Genomic DNA, 17,286 nt, shown 5'->3' with positions numbered 1-17,286 from the left:
TGCTCTTTACAACTCCCAGCTTTATTGCCTGTAATCTGGTCCCAGGGCACCGGAGGCACCTGCCCTCTGTGCCCCTCCCCCCAGCCCACATGATTTGTAACCTGTAATGATTATACCATGCCTACTTTCCCATGCCTGTAAGTCTTACTTTCCCTCATAATCTTTGCCCTTATACTCAATATAAGCAGCTGGTTTATGGGGAGGGGCAGAGCAGATTTTTTTGTGGGTCACCTGCTACTCTCCCACACTGCTGGCATTATTGGAATAAATGTTCATATATGACTCAACCCTGTCTCTACTTAATTGGCTCAAGTAGTGACAGGCAGCCCGGACCCCTTGGTTGTCTGGTTATAAGTTCATGTGAAATGCTGATAAATTAATCCCAAATGCCATGTGTATGCTGATGAATGAATCCCAAATGTATCTCTAACACTAGTCCTTTCCCTGATTTCCAGACCTATATATTCAACGGCCTACTTGCCATGTTTGTGTGGATGTCTCTCAGACATCTTGAATGTAACCTATAAGACTGAATTGATGAAAATCTTCCTCCAAATACTCACCACCTTCTATAACCTCCCATAGCTCAGTTAATGGCAACTCTGCTCTTGCAGTTGCTCAATGTTAGAATTGTGGTTTCATCTCTGATTCCTGCAACATCCTATTGATCAACAGCTTCTACCCTGCTCCAAGCCATTCCTTGGTTATTACAGCTTACAGTGTCTTTTAATTGAAGTGCCCCTGCTGTTTGTTTGTTTCTCCGAAGCCTATCCTCAACACTGTAGCCAGAGTGATTCTGTTAAGAGATTAGTCAGATTGTGGTACTCTTCTGTCCAAAGCCATCTTGAAGTGACTTGAGAGGATCTCCATGAGCCAGCACCCTTACAACCTTCTCATCTATCATCATCCCTCTGAAACTCTGTGCTTCACACGCAGGTCTCCTTTTATTTCCAGAGTTCTTGAAAGCTCCCTGTCCTTTTAAGGTCATGGGTGTGTAGATATGGGCTATGAGATAATCTAGATTGACTGTTGGTTTTCCTGATTGTGTGGAAGTTCAGGATTAACTGTCAAATATGTAATACAAATAACCCCTGAGTGATTCTAATTTAATATTCTTACTTTAGCATTTACTCTTGAAATAATAAGGAAAATCATAGGAGAAAATTTGGATTTAGGCCAGATTGGAGGAGGAAAGGGATGGAAATGATGAGTTCTTGTTTGAATATATTTTGACTGAGGTCCTGAGGAGACATCTGGGATGCATTCTGGTGCGCATTTGTATATAAGATGCCTTTTTCCTCCTCCTTTTTTAGAATTCCTAACTTCCACAAATGAAAGACACAAACAGGGAAGTGAGAGAATCACAAAAGGTATTTCCTTTTCTTCTCCCTCTAAAGAATTCCCACCAATCAATTAATAGGCAATGATAAGCACACAATGGTTGAGGACATACAATTTCCAAAGCATTGAAGGGAGCAGAGAGAACTAGAGGCAGAGACATTTTTTTTTAACTTCAAATCCACTTATTTAACTAGTAACATAACATGCTTGCCTCCCTGACACTCCCCCCTTCCCTCTCGATCCCTTCTTCTTCCTCCCCATTTAGAACAAGCCGCTCAGTAAAAACAGAAAAGGGGAGACTATTCTACTCCTCCATTCCCTCCACCACCACCACCACTGCCCCCCAGCCCCCACCCCACCCCCTCACCCCCGCTTGGCCTCTGGTCTGAGGGTCTCTGGCAGCACTCAGAACTTGTTAGAGAGAGAAGCAGGCAAGCCGGAGGCATCCAGCACCTAATAGCAGATCCCCCATTCCCCAAGCCAGGAGTTGCTCCTCCTCCTCTCTTCTATTTCTGATGTTAGGAAGGAGACTTTGGGGGCTGGGTCTGCAGCCAGAAGCAAGAACTCCTGGTGATGTTTTGAGAATTGTAATGGGATTAGTGTGTTTTAAGACAGGTGCTTGCAAAAATGCCTTGGTAGGGAAGTTGAACTTTATTCTAAAATGCCCTTATGACAGTAAACAGATTAAGCCAGTGCCCAAAATGCCAGCAAAACAACAAGCTGTAAAGGAGGAGGTGTCAGGCATTCTTGAAACCAAGTATCTAATTGTTTCTTTTGAGAGATGAAGATCTGGAGGTCAAGAGAGGTATCCCCAGAGTAAAACAGACCGGGGTATGAATCCATGCTCCTTACTGATGCTATGTGTCTTGGACCAGCTATGTGTCTTGGACTCACCTCTCCGAGTTTCAGCATACTTACCTTTAGAAAAGAAGGGTGCAGATAGAACTCAGTGCAGTCAGTTCTCATAAATATCATATGAAAGAGCAGAGCTAAGGAACCAAGCCTGAGGCCTGGCATCTCAGCATTTTCCTCCCTTTCTCATCTCAGTTAGTGACCTCCAGATTCTAAGGTCAGTCAAGCTTCTCAGCCAGGTGACAGACCTGAGCCTCCAATCATAATTAAGAATAAAAAGTGTTAAACCAGAAAGTAACAATAAAAAAGTCTAACACAAAAATTCACTTCCCACTCAATACTTAAATGATGCCCTAAGCCATCTCGTACATATAGAATTCCTAAGAATAAAAGTTTGTGGTACCCCCCCCCCTTTTTATTGCTTTTACCGTATGCATTTCCTACATTTTTCACATTGGATACAGCATCTGAATCGGTATAGTTTCCAGGTGCCCTCAGCCCATGTTCTGCCTGGACCATACTCCATCACTAGCCTTCAGTGTCTTTTGAGTCACTCTACCTTCCTTTCTAAACCTCTACAAATACTAATTTTTCTAAAACCCCTTTAATTACCATTTGCCTCCCTCTCTCCTTCCTTAGCCATCTGGTAAGTCCCTACAAAGCAGAAGAGAAGGATGGGAATGATTCATGTACTTGAATAATCATCTGTCCCATGTGGGACATTTGAGCATGGGCCTGTCAATGTCCAGGGAACCTGTGGAGGAGTTGAGGGCAGAAGCCAGAGGAATCTCAGCTGAACCTTTATTTCTCCGAATTCTGCTGCTGCTTTTCACTCAGCAGGAAATTCCTACTCAGTTTAGCCTCCTCCCTACCTGTATTGTGGAGGAGGACCCCTGCCCCTGGCTGGGAGGGGCAGTTCCAGAGAACAGGGGAGGCAGGTGAGAGCTCTGAGGTAGCACAGGAAGAAAGCACCTTCAGGGCAATCTGAATCCATGAGACTGGGGACGGGCACCTCCGGGGCAGCCAGGCATCCTGGTGGTACCATGAGCTCTGTCTTTGTAGCCTACAAGATAGAAAGGGAAGCAACACAGGACGCTTATTTAACCACTCAGCAAACCTGTGCTAACAATTATTTTGCCTTTTTTTTTTTGTAGTACACCCTTTAGAAGACATATGTTAATAAGATATCCATATTCTCAAAGAGACAATAGTTTATTGGAGAGGGTGGGGAGAGAGAAAGTGGGTCATTATGATGCAGCGTAGTGCAAAGTTAGAGCAGAAAAAGGCACCATGAGGCAAGGGATCAAGGAAAGTTTCCAGGAGCGAATGGACTCTGGGAGCACTTAGAACAGTGTCTGGCACACAGTAGGTACTTAAATATTGTTAATTAATTTGGTAGAAATTCAGAAATAAAACACACAGTGATTGTCTAAAAGTTGCTCACATGTCTATAGAGGTATGGATAGTAAAGCAAAAAACACAGAGCCTGGGGCCCTGCTTCTTGACACTGTGTGTGGCCTTGGCCACATTGTTGATTTCTGGGTAATATCATCACCCGTCTGTGATACAGGGACAATACTGCTTATTTCATAATGTTCTAGAGAAGAATACATTTCAAAATATGCTTCATTGCAGTATCTGATATAACAAGTGTTCAAAAAATAAATATTACTACAGTCTAGTTTCATAAATGAAGGGTAATAAATCATGTAATCACATACCACAGGTCACAGCCAGTGACTTCTCTCACAGCAGAAGCTACTGCTCAGCAAACAGGTGCAGAAGGAAAGTCAGTAGGAGCTGGAAAAAATGGTTTTTAGTCCTGATCAGTCACTCCCCAAGGGAACCCAGATAAAAGGGTCTTAGGTTCCTGCTCTTTCAGATAAACTTGCAGACAATGAGGATCCCTTCCAGGGATATCATTTAAATATTCAGAGTAGAGTTTGAAAGAAACTGGTAGGATTTGGCTAGACTGAAAAGGGTGAAGTGGATAGGGGAAATACTGCGTTAGAGAGAGAAGTCAGATAACAAAGAGATGAAACTGGAATTAGTGGTGGGTGGGCCATGAAGGGTTCCCTAAAAATAATCCTACCTAATAATAGAGTAATATGCAAATTGATTGTACTTTCACTACACCCACAAACCACGCCCACAAGCCACGCCCACCAGGAAACCATCCTGCCGGAGGCTTTTCCAGCCTTGGGCACCTGGAGATCCATCGCCGGGATGCTGGGATGCGGCCTTGGGCACCAGCGGGGAGCCTGTGATGGATGGCAGGCAACTGGCGGTCTGCTCCTGCGACAACCAGAGGCTGACAAACTGGAAGTCAGTGTTGGCCCCGCCCCCAAGCAAGCGGTTAGGGGCAATCAGGCAGGCAGGCAGAGTGGATAGGGGTGATCAGGTAGGCAGACCAGTGGTTAGGGGTGATCAAGCAGGTAGGCAAGCAGTTAGGGGGATTCAGGTAGGCAGACAGTCCCTTGCATGGCTGGCCCCACCCCCCAGCAAAGAAAGAGGGAGGCCCAGGCCAGCCAAGCCATTGCAACCCAGCCTGTTGCCTGCAGAGGGAGGCCACCGGTGGCAGGGGAGAGGAGGCAGTGCTGCACAGATGGCAAGCAGTGGCAGCAGCGGGGGTGGGGCCAGCTTCCTGCAGACTGGGGAAGGAAAGACCCGATAGGCCCTGATCTCAGGCCAGGCCTACGGACCCTACCCGAGGGGTCCCGGATTGTGAGAGGGTGGTTGGGCTGAGGGATGCCCCCGAATGCATGAATCTTCATGCACTGGGCCTCTAGTTCTAGCAATAAAGGCCTGAAGAATCCCAGTAGAGGCTTTTGCTTACACCTGTGAGATGGGGTTCATGTAGGTGGCAACTATCCAGCGAGGCTCTCCTCCCCAGGGCCAAACTTCTGTCCAAGAAAATCCCCCAGTGTCCATACCTGAATGAGACAAGGTCAGAATTAATGGAGCAAAGGAAACAGTGACGGCTCTAAGGACAAAATGGGGAGGAGGGGGGGAAATGTGGAATGAGTACCTGCTTTCCCTTTGATGTTAATCTTACAGAGCATGTTCCTGGCTGCTGAGAAGGCTTTATTTGTTTGATTATTTGCAGCAAAGAATTTGGTGAGAAAATCTCAATGGGGAGATAAATACTGTAAAAGCTGCACAGAAGTTCCAGGGAGAAGACTTGTGTGAAAGCCAAGAGAAAGAAAAGGGCATTTTACGTGCATTGTGGGAGAATTAGTGAGGCATTCTCATCTCTCCAGGGGAAAGCCCCAGAGAGGGGTCCACCCCGGGGTGCTGCAGCTATTTTCAGAGGAGGTGCTGCGTGCCCTTTGGCGGCAGACTTTGTTGACGCACCTTGTTTCTTTCCCCTGCAGGTGGATGAGCAGCTCCGACTCAACTATAACTTCTCCCCGGAAGTGGAGTTCAGGGCTGTGAGGTCACTCACCTTGGGCAAAGTCACAGGTCTGTACTATAGCCACTGGGCTTTGTTAAAACACATGAGTGAATCAATGATTTTCATCAGGATAGTAAGTGATTCAAATCTAGAACCAAGATTTCTGGAACTGGAGAAGCTCTGATATGTGTGTGGTGGGTTGGTAATTGGCATTCTAGTATTATGGAATCTTGAATAGGATAAATTAACAAAAAACACTAAGTGATTTTTTAACCCAATTTAGAATTAATCTATTAATTTAAAAGGCTTACTTAATTTTTTACTTAAATTTACTTAATTTTTACCTAAAGACATTAAGAATTTGAAAACCCCAATTATTGGGTTGCTCAAATCCTTAATCTCTTTACTAATTCATCAACAATTGAAAAGGGATTGAATTCTCTTACTATAATTGTGGATTTTCTTTTATTCTACTGGAAGTTCTATGAATTTTCATTTTATATTTTATGAAGGTATTTATTAAATGCAGGGAAGATTAAAACTTTCCAATGATTTTAATGATTTTTTTATTACTGGCATTATTTTTAAACTTTAATTTCTCTTTGTGATAAAATCTACTTTGTTATTAATATAGCCATTCAGTTTCACTTTAGTTAGTATTTGCCTGGCCTATTTTTTCCATATATTTTCTGTTAATATTTATTTTCCTAAATCTCATGTATGACCTTATGAAAAGTATAGAGTTCAATTTTGCAATTTATCCAGTCTGACCATCAATTTTATAAGTTGGCAAAAGTAAGTCCCTTTATATTTTGGGGTTACTTATTAAGGTTGAATTTGTTTCTGCCTCTTTATTTTCTACTTCTTCAACTTTTCCTGTGATTCTATCTTGTTTTTTACTCTCTCAATCACAGTACATTGCAGAAAACAATAACCAGGGACATTTTAAGGAGGAATGAATTTAACACAGAAAATTATTTGCTTACAGAATTGTGGCAGCTCTTCTGGTGTGGACTCTTGTGAGTCTTTCAGTGACTCCCCCAAATTTTTGAGTTGGTTAACGGGGAGTTGTCACCAATGAAGACATCACTGGTGCTAGCCTGAAGACCAGAGGCCACTGTGACCTAGAACTGCATGTCAGTTCCCGAGAGGAGAAGAAAGAGGCCTATGAAAATGGTGGCAGAGGACACTTCGTGTTCCATGGCTTCGTAGGGCAGTAGAAACAATTGAGAAAGCAGGACAATGACTCTGGTCTTACTGCAGCCTCTCAGATTCATAAATTAAATACTCTGATTTTTCGAGAATAATGTGCATCCAAAAATCTAGTTTCAGTTAGGTCTAAAAAGTGTACATTTTAGTTTCCAGTGGCAGTTGAATGAGCCAATCAAAGTGACTGAGCTCAAAGTTACATTTCATGTTTATTTCTTATTTCATTAATTCTTTTTATTAATTAGTTTTTGATGTACAGACTGCTATTTTTGGCTTACCAATGCAGTCAGTAATCTACTGATTCTTCATTCCTTCTTATATTTCTGAACACTCTACTTACCAGGTTTTCTCTTAATTTTTCTATTGTTTGCAAATACAGATGAAATTCAATATTACATTAGTTTCTGGTATACAGCATAGTAGTTAAACATTTATATAACGTATGAAGTGATCCCCAGTAAGTATAGTACCTACCTGGCACCATAGATAATTATTGCAATACTTTTTACTAGATTTCCTAAGCTGTGACTATTTTGTAACTGCCAATTTGTAATTCTTAATCTCTATCCTTTTCTCCCAGCCCCAATCTGACAGCCTCCTCCAACCTGGCAGCCCTCAGTTTGATGTCTGTGTCTATGAGTCTGTTTCTGCCTTGTTTGTGCATTTATTTTGTTTTATAAATTCCACATATAAGTAAAAGCATACAGTATTTTTCTCTGACTTATTTCACTTACAGTGATTGGCAAACTCATTAGTCAACAGAGCCAAATATCAACAGTACAATGATTGAAATTTCTTTTGAGAGCCACATTTTTTAAACTTAAACTTCTAACGCCACTTCTTCAAAATAGACTCGCCCAGGCTGTGGTATTTTGTGAAAGAGCCACACTCAAGGGGCCAAAGAGCCGCATGTGGCTCGCGAGCCGCAGTTTGCTGACCACGGACTTAGCATAATACTTTCTTTTTTTTTTCTTTTTTTTTTTTTTCCACTTTTAGAAACTACCTTTTTTATTTTTATTTTGTTTAAAGTATTACAAATAGTAGTACATGTGTCTCCTTTTTTTCCCCCATTGACCTTCCCCCGGCTTTCCCTACCCCGTGGGCACATGCCTTCACCCCTCCCACCAGTGTCTTGCATCCATTGGTTATGCTTATATGCATGCATACAAGTCATTCAGTTGATTTAACTTTTTTTTTTTGTAATAATGGTTGTCTAGCAATAATGAAATAAATAATATTTATAACCAATTACTGATAAATGGACCCTTGGGTTCATCTAAAACTCTTAGGTGTATTTATTTATTGCCACCATTTCCCCCCACCACTTTGCCAGTTGTGGCCTTTATATGGCACTAAATATTTAATATCATCCCAAATACAAATGTTTTATCCACAATTATACTAGGGTAGTCTAGGGTTTTCTTATTTAGATTGTAGTCTCTGTTCATAGTACAAATTTAGATGAATAATACGTGAAACATTGACAAAATTGCATGTGAAACTTAAGGCTCGGAGGGATTAAATAACTTGGCAAAATAGCACAGAGAGTAGGTAACAGAATTAAGATTTAAAACCAGGTCTCTATGAATCTTAGAAGTGTATGTGTAATATCAATTTAACTTGCTTATAATTTTCTCTGTTACTTCTCTAAGCATAATACTTTCTAAGTCCATCCGTGTTGCCATAAATAATAAAATTTCATTATTTTTATATCCTAGCAATATGCCATTGTATTTATATTGCATATTATCTTTACCCAGTCATTTATTGATGGACATTGAGTTTGTATTCATTGCTTGGCTATCTATACTAATGAAAAGGTAATATGCTAATTAGACTGGACATATTCCAGACGTCCTTCCAGACAAAGCCACATTGGCAGGGGCCAAGGCAGAGGTGGTTAGGGGTGATCAGGCCGACAGGGGGGAGCAGTTAGGGCAAGATAATGCCAGCAGGGGGGAGCAGTTAGGGGGTGACCAGGCTGGCAGGTGAGTGGTTAGGGGCGATCAGGCAGGCGAGTGGTTAGGAGCCAGTGGTCCCGGATTGTGAGAGGGATGTCCAACTGCTGGTTTGCCTGCAGGGATCGGGCCTAAACTGACAGTCGGACATCCCCCAAGGGGTCCTGAATTGCGAGAGGGTGCAGGCCTGGCTGAGGGATCCACCCCCATACATAAATTTCATACATCTTTTCAAAGTAATGTTTTGGATTTCTTTAGAATAAAACCCCAGAAGTCAAATTGCTAGGTTATAAGATAGTTACATTTTTTTGAAGAATCTCCATACTGTTTTTCATAGTAGCTGCATGAATTAGCAATCTCATCAAAAGTTCATGAGTGGTCTCTTCTCTCCACAATATCACATTGTTATTTGTTGATTTATTGATGAATGCCATTTTGATAAATATGAGGTGATATCTCATTGCGGTTTTAAGTTGCATTTCTCTGATGATTAGTGACATTTCGCATATTTTCATAAATCTACTGGTCATCTATATTCCCATTTGGGGAAGTATTTATTCAGGTTCTCTGCCTATTTTTTAGTTGAATTGTTTGTTTGTTTTGTTTTAGTGTTATGTGGCATGAATTATCTATAAATTTTCGATATTAACCTCTTATTGGTTGTATTATTGGTAAATATCTTCACCCATTCAAGTTGTTTCTTTTCTATTTGTTGTACAAACACTTTTTTGTTTGATATAGCCCTATTTGTTTATTTTTTCTTTTGTTTCCCTGACCAAGGAGACATTTAAGAAAAAAATATATTACTAAGAGTAATTCAAAGTGTTTTCTACCTGTGTTTTCTTCTAGATGTTTTAATGTTTCAGGCTTATATTTGTCTTTAATCCATTTTGAGTTCATTCATGTACATGGTGAAAGAAAGTGACCTAGTTTTAATTTATTTTGCATGTATCTGTACAGTTTTCCCATCACCATTTATTGAAAAGACTATCTTTATTCTATTTTATGTCCTTGCCTTCTTTGTCATATATGAATTAATTATAGAGGCATGGATTTGGTTCTGGGGTTTTTGTTCTGTTCTATTGATTTATGTGTGTCTTTATGGCAGTACCATGCTGTTTTGATTATTATAGTCTTGCAGTATAATTTGATATCTGGTAGTGTGATACCTCCAACTTCCTTCTTCTTTTTCAAGATTGCTCTGGCTAAGTGTGGTCTCTTGTGGTTCCATATATATCTTAGTATTATTTTTCCTAATTCTGTTAAAAATGTCATTTGTATTTTTATAGGGATGACATTGAATCTATAGATTGCATTGGGTAGTATGGACTTTTTAATTATGTTAATTCTTCCTATCCATGAGCACATTATGCTTCCATTTATTTTTATCTTCCTTAATTTCTTTCTTTAGCATCTTATACTTTTCCAAAGATAGTTCTTTTATCACCTTGAGTAAATTTATTCCCAGGTATTTTATTTTATTTTAAAATTTATTGATTGACTTTTAGAGAGAGAGAGGAAGGGAGAGAGAGAAACATTGATTTGTTGGTCCACTTATATATTCACTTATTGGTTGCTTTTTATATTTGCCCTGATTGAGGATTGAACCCACAACCTTTGTGTATCATGATTATGCTTTAACCAACTGAGCTACTCAGCCATGGTGATATATATATATATATATATATATATATATATATATATATATATATATATATATATATATATATCACCATATATGGGGTATACAAGTGCAACCAATTTCTGTATATTAATTTTGTATTCTACTTTATTGCATTCATTTATAAGTTTTAATGATTTTTAAAAGTTGTTTTTATTGATTTTTATAGTGAAAGAAAAGGAGAGAGAAAAACATTGATGTGAGAGAGAAATATCAATTGACTGCCTCCCATACACACCCCAACTGTGGACCAAACCCTCAATCTGGGTATGTGCCCTGACCAGGAATCAAACTGGCGACCTTTTGGTGCATGGGATGATGCTCAACCAACTGAGCTACACTGGCCAGGGCTCTAATAAATGTTTCTTTTTGGTGTGGAATCTTTAGGGTTCTTTATATAGATAGTATCATGATATCTGCAAATAATGACAGTTTTATTTCTTCCTTTCCAGTACAGATGTCTTTTATTATTATTCTTATCTTATTGATGTGGCTAGCACTGATAATACTACATTGAATATGAGTGTAAAAGTGTACATTCTTGTCTTATTCCTGATCCTCAGTGAAATGCTTTTAGTTTTTGCCCATTGCATGTGATTTTAGCTGTGGGCTTGTCACATATGGCATTTACTATGTTGAGGTGTTTCCTCTATTTCCATTTTGCTGAGAGTGTTTATTATAAATGGGTGCTGATATTGACAAGTGCTTTTACAGCATCAATTATATCATCAAACAAATTGTACCTTTTATTTTGTTTATGTGATGCATCACTTTAATTGATTTGCAGATATTGAACCAATCTTGCATCCCAGGAATATATCCCACTTGATCATGCTATATGACCTTTCTAATGTGTTACTGAATTTGGTTTACCAATATTTTATTTATAATTTTTGCATGTATGTTCATCTGAAATATTGGCCTATAATTATTTTTAAACTTTCCTTGGTTTTGGAATCAGGGCAATGCTGGTTTCATAAAATGAGCTTTGAAGACTTCCCTCCTCTTGAATTCCTTGGCATCATTTAAAGATAGGTATTAATGCTTCTTTGACTTTTTAGTAAAATTCATTTGTGACATCATCCAGGACTATTCCTTAATCCCCTTCCCATATTACAACCATCAAAATGTGCTCTGAATGTATAAGTTTGTTTCTATTTTGTTCAGTTATTTATTTTATTTTATTCTATAGATTCCACATAAAAATAAATCATATGGTATTTGTCCCTTTCTGTCTGACTTATTTTACCAGTACTTAGCATAATACTCTCTAGGTCCTTCCATGTTGTTGCAGATGGCAAGATTTCATTCTTTTTTATAGTTGATTCATATTCCATTGTGCATATGTACTATCTGTTCTTTATCTATTCATCTGTCAGTGGACACTTAGATTGCTTCCATATCTTGGCTATTGCTGCAGTGTAGTGATGCATATGTCTTTGAATTAGTGTTTGGGTTTCTTTAAATTAATACCCAGAAGTGGAATTGCTTGGTCCTTCTTGTGTATTATTATAGCCTTTTTATAAAGTCTATTTTATCTGATATAAATACTGTTTCTTGAGCTTTTGTGCCTTTTTCATTTTCATGAAATACAGTTTTCCATCCCTTTTCTTTCAATCTCTGTGTGTGTCTTTTTATCTGAAGTGGGTCTATTCTATACAACATATGTGTGGGTCTTCTTTTCTTATTAATCCTGCCACACTATATTTTATTGAAACATGTATTCCATTTGCATTTAAAGTAATTATTTATAGGTATGTAGTTATTGCCATTTTAATCATATTTTTATCATTTTTCCCTTCTTTTTCTTAAAGAAGTTGCTTTTTTATTTGCTCTAATACTGGTTTGCTGGTGATGAACTCCTTTAACTTTGCTTTTCTTAGAAGCTCTTCATCTCTCCTTCAATTTTAAATTATAGCTTTTCTGGGTAGAGTATTCTTGGTTATAGGTCCTTGTTTTTTATCACTTAAAATATTGTGTGCCAATCCCTTCTGGTCTGCAAACTTTCTGCAGAGAAATCAGCTGACAAGTCTTGTGGGTGCTCCCTTGTAGATAATTAATTGCTTTTCTCTTGCTGCCTTTAAGATTCCCTCTTTGTCCTTCACTTTTGGCATTTTAATTATCTGTCTTGGTGTGGACGTTCTTGGGTTCATCTTTGTGACTCTGTGTGTTTCCTAAATTTGTATGTATTTTATTTACAGGTTAGAGGCATTTTCCATCATCATTATCTCTTCAAAATAAGGTTTCAATATCTTCCCCCCTCTCTTCTCCTTTTCATACCCCTATGATGCAAATATTGTTACACTTGATATTGTCCCAAAGGTCGCTTAAAATACCCTCACTTTTTAATAATTCTTTCTCCTTTTTGCTTTTCTGCTGGGGTGTTTTTGCTGCATTAACTTTTAAATTGTTGATTCAATCCTCTGCTTTTTCTAATCTGCTGTTGCTTTCTTCTGGTGTATTTCAATTTCAGTAATTGTATTCTTTATTTTAACTTCTTCTTTTAATTGGTTTCTATGACCTTCTTAGGTTTCTATCCCCTTTTTAAGATTCTCATTGAGTTAATCTATTCTTCTCCTTAGTTCACTGAGCATTCTTATAACCACTGCTTTGAACTGTGCATCTGGTAGATTGCTTACCTCCATTTCAATTTGGTTCCTTAACCCCAGGTTTTCTCTTATGTCTTTTATTTTAAAGACATTTTTCTTTGTCTTCTCATTTTGGCTGCCCCTCTGTGTTTTATTTCTGTGCACTAGGTAGATCTGCTGCATCTCCCAGTCTTGACAGAGTTGGCTTATATAATAGGTGTCTTTTTATAGGTCAGCCTAGATTGCTGTTGACATGTCAGTAGATAGTATTGGCCTTCAGTCAGACTAGCTAAAAGGTTTTGGCCATGAACACATCATACAAGCTACTGTGTAGGGGCTGACCCTACACAATAGGATTCAACCCAGGAGGTGAGAGGGTAGCCACTACTGAAACCATCCTTTGGGTTTGCAGCTTGTAGAACGAATAGGGTGGTGCTCTGTTATGGTCTGAAGTGTGCCATCAGGTGTACTGGTTCTGGGTCCTCTTGGGAAGGGCTTTGGTGCTGGCCAATTTTAACCACTGTCTGTGACTGGCCCAGGGCCATCTAGTAGGAGCTACAAAGCAATCAGCAGTTGGTAGCTGCCTGTGCTAAGGCTGGAGATTCAGGGTAGAGGCCATGCTGTGAACTTAGGTGGGGTTCCACCAGAACTGGTGCTGCTCATCCAAAGGCACAGGGCACCTCAGGGCTAGCTGCTACTTGCTGGCTACCTATGGTGCACGAGTTGGTTTGGGGGCTCTTAGGGAGTCATCGGGATGGGGCTAGTAGTATTCACCAGGTAAAATAGATTTAGATTTGTCGCCCACCTGCAGGATGTGTGAGAGGAGGGCTCAACACAGGAGCCACACTACTGAGTTTCTCTCCATATGTCTCTTGTGCCTTTGCAGTTGCTGTCCCTTCTTCACTGGAACTTAGCACGAGTGCCTGTGAGCTAGTGACTCTATGTGCAGGCCCTTTAAGAGGGCATTGTGTTTCTAGCAACTTTTCAATCACAGGGATATATGGAATTATCATTGATTTTCACAGCCAGATGTTTTGGGGCTCCTCATTCTGGCACTGTAGTTCCAGTTTGGGTACCCAGTGTGGGAATGAGATCCTTGACTATTCAAGGGTATCATCTGTAGCTGAGATACCTTCCCATGTTCTCAACCACCACGTGTGTGTGTGTGTGGGACTAGCTTTTTTTTGGCTCTCTAGCCATTCTATTAGTCTTGACTTTGATGTGTCCTGGGAGAAGGAGGCCCAGCATTTACCTACTCTGACATCTTGACTGGAACTATTTACAAAATTTAATTTTCTTCTCTTTGTAGTAAATCCTTTTGAATTTTTTCTTTATATAAAATTTGTCTTTATTTCACATTTATTCTTGGAAGATGTTTTCATTAGACTTATGATTAAATATTGAAATATATTTTCCCTGAGTTTGAAAGAACTATTCAGATGTGTAATGGACTAAGCTCTCTCTAGATCAATAAGAACCTATAATACACATTTCTGCCCAATTCTGATTTCAGTGATGTTACAAAAGTAATGTGAAAGTGTCCAACTAGGAATGGTTATTAATGCTAGTCAGAAATGGTACCAGAAATTTCCAAAATGTTTGTGGAGTAAGTGCAAGCTATATTGACACTCTCCCAGGACCAAACTGGAAATACAACTAAAATACAGAAAAGCCACTCTGAAAAATCAACTGAACACTAGATGGAGAGAATCCTGATAACCAAGGATGGAAAGTGGAGACCAAATAGAGACTGGTAGGAAGTGCAAAGTTGTGAAAAGGCTGGCTGAGCTCCCACAGACAGCAGCTGAAGTTCCGGAGGGATATATCAGTTGTAGGAGGTTGCAGCTGAGAACTCTTGGATCTAAACGCCAGACAGGGATCCCCCATCCAGAGGGCCAGAACTGAGAAAGGTGCCCACATAACATGTGATTATGAAAAGTGGCAGGGTTGCTGCCTGCTGAGAGACAACACCATCTTAACCCTTTGCACTCGCTTGCTTTTTTCTCGATTCCTTTATTCTAATGCTAACCATGTCGAGTCACACTCGACATCTGAGTGCAAAAGGTTAAAGGACCAACATAAAAAATTCCATGTGCAGCCACTCACATTGGGCTCAGGTAGAGGGAGAGCAGAGTAGATTGGACCTGAGTGAGCAGAAGCCAGCATTGGGGGCTCTGGTACTGGAGCACAGAGGGCAGCCACTTTAGTTTTCTGTGCTGAGTCATTCCCTCATGCCTAGGAGGAAATTCTTCTCCTGGAGACCTTTGCTATCCAGGCAGTGTTTTCCAGGGAAGAGGCAGTTACCACACCCTGTGTGAAAACAACTTGCCCCACACTGTGGTGCATAACTTGAGGCTAATCAAATCTGAGTGTCAATGGGACTGCAGACAGAGGTGGGTGTCTGGAGGCTTTGAGTCTTTCTCTGATCTAATCCCAGTCCTGGGTCAAGGAAAAGCAGACCCTAGTGCATATGCCAATCCTTTCCAAAGCCACCCAGTCTCAGTAGAGGGAACCACAAGCTGTAGATTTCTGATAACTCCAATTAGGGTATTCAGGGCCAGTCACAAACAGCATCTGACATTGTCCTGCACTGGGCATTGGGAATCAGAGCAGATCTAGCTAATACACAGACACAAACCTAAACAGGCAGCCAAAATGGGGAGATAAAAACACAAGACCCAAATGAAAGAACAAGAGAATTCTCCAGAAGAAGAGCTAAATAAAATTGAGATAAGCATTTATCAGACATAGAATTCAGAAAAATTATGGTAAAAATGCTCAACAGCTTGATAAAAAATATAGTAACTATGAAGAATGACATAGAATTAATAAAGAACAATTTGAAATGAATACACAGCATATTAAGGGAAGCCAAGGATCAGATCAGTGAATTAAAAGACAGGGTAAAAAATATCACTCAATCAGAGAACCAAAAAGAAAAAAGAAAAAAAAAAAAACACAATAAAAACAGAAAGACAGATTAAGGGAGCCATGGGACAACATGAAACATAAAAATATTCACATAATAGGTGTGCCAGAAGGGAAATAAAGTGAGCAAGGGATAGAGAACCTGTATGAAGAAATAATGGCAGAAAAATTATCTAACCTGCTGAAGGAAAAAATCACACAAGTTTAGGAGGCACAGAGATTCCCAAGCAAGAACTCCAACAGACCTATGCCCAGACACATCATAATTAAAATACCAAACATTAAAGAAAAAGAGAAGAATCTTAAAGGCAGCAAGAGAAAAGCAATTTGTTACCTACCAAGGAGCTCCCATAAGGCTGTCAGCTCATTTCTCAACAGAAATTCTATAGGCCAGAAGGGAATGGCATGAAATATTCAAGGTAATGAAAAGCAAGGACCTGAAACCAAGATTACATCCAACAAGGCTATCATTCAAAATATATAGTGAAACAAAGAGATACCCAGACAAAACAAGGTTAAAGGAGTTTATCGCCACCAAACCAGCACTGCAAGAAATGCTAAAGGGACTGATGTAATGAGAAGAAGAAATGGAGAGAGAGAGAGAGGGAGAGAGAGAGAGAGAGAGAGAGAGAGAGAGAGAGAGAGAGAGAAGCATGAGTATAAAGAATTGAAATGTAAATAAATACCTATCAATAATGACATTAAATGTAAATGGATTAAGTGTTTTAATCAAAATACCTACCTATGGAAACTGAATGAATACAAAAACATGATACAACTATATGCCATCTACAAGAGACCCACCTCAGAACAAGACTCACACAGGATGAGAGTGAAGGGATGGAAAAAACTTTTTCCATGAAAATGGAAATGAAAAAACCTGGGGTAGCAATACTCATATCTGACAAAATAGACTTCAAAATGAAGGACATCACTGGTCTATGGCCATACCACCCTGAACGCACCCAATCTCATCAAAATGAAGGACATCACAAGAGACAAGAAAGGACACTACTATATACTAAAGGGATCAATCCAACAAGCAGATATAACCCTGGTAAATATATATCCACCCAATATAGGAGCACCTACATATATAAAAAAATGTCTAAAGGACTTTAAGGGAGAGATCAACCACAATATAGTCATAGTAGGGGACTTTAACAACCTGCTGACTTCACTGGATAGATATTCCAAAAAAAAAATTAACAAGTTATCAGAGACACTAAATGACACATTGGATCAGATAGATTTAATTGACATTTATAGAACATTTCACCCCAGAGCTAAAGAATATATATTCTTCTCAAGTGCACATGGATCATACTCAAAGAT

The 17,286-nt window shown here is 39.5% G+C and overlaps 1 protein-coding gene across 2 annotated transcripts in view; it reads left to right on the top strand.

Moving 5' to 3' along the window:
- Positions 1 to 17,286, top strand: part of CNTNAP5 (contactin associated protein family member 5) — a gene marked incomplete at both ends in the record, with an annotated part of 850,484 nt that overhangs the window by 786,213 nt on the left and 46,985 nt on the right. For both annotated transcript variants that reach the window (XM_079783016.1, XM_079783015.1), the window contains one exon: positions 5,568 to 5,655. In XM_079783016.1, the coding sequence (XP_079639142.1) occupies positions 5,568 to 5,655 (88 nt within the window). The remainder of the gene's footprint in view (positions 1 to 5,567; positions 5,656 to 17,286) is intronic.

This window comes from Cnephaeus nilssonii, assembly GCF_951640355.1.
Source record: "Cnephaeus nilssonii genome assembly, chromosome: 10".
Classification (NCBI taxonomy): Eukaryota; Metazoa; Chordata; class Mammalia; order Chiroptera; family Vespertilionidae; genus Cnephaeus; species Cnephaeus nilssonii.
The sequence above is the reverse complement of the archived record's forward strand: the minus strand, read 5'-3'. Positions and strand labels throughout refer to the sequence as shown.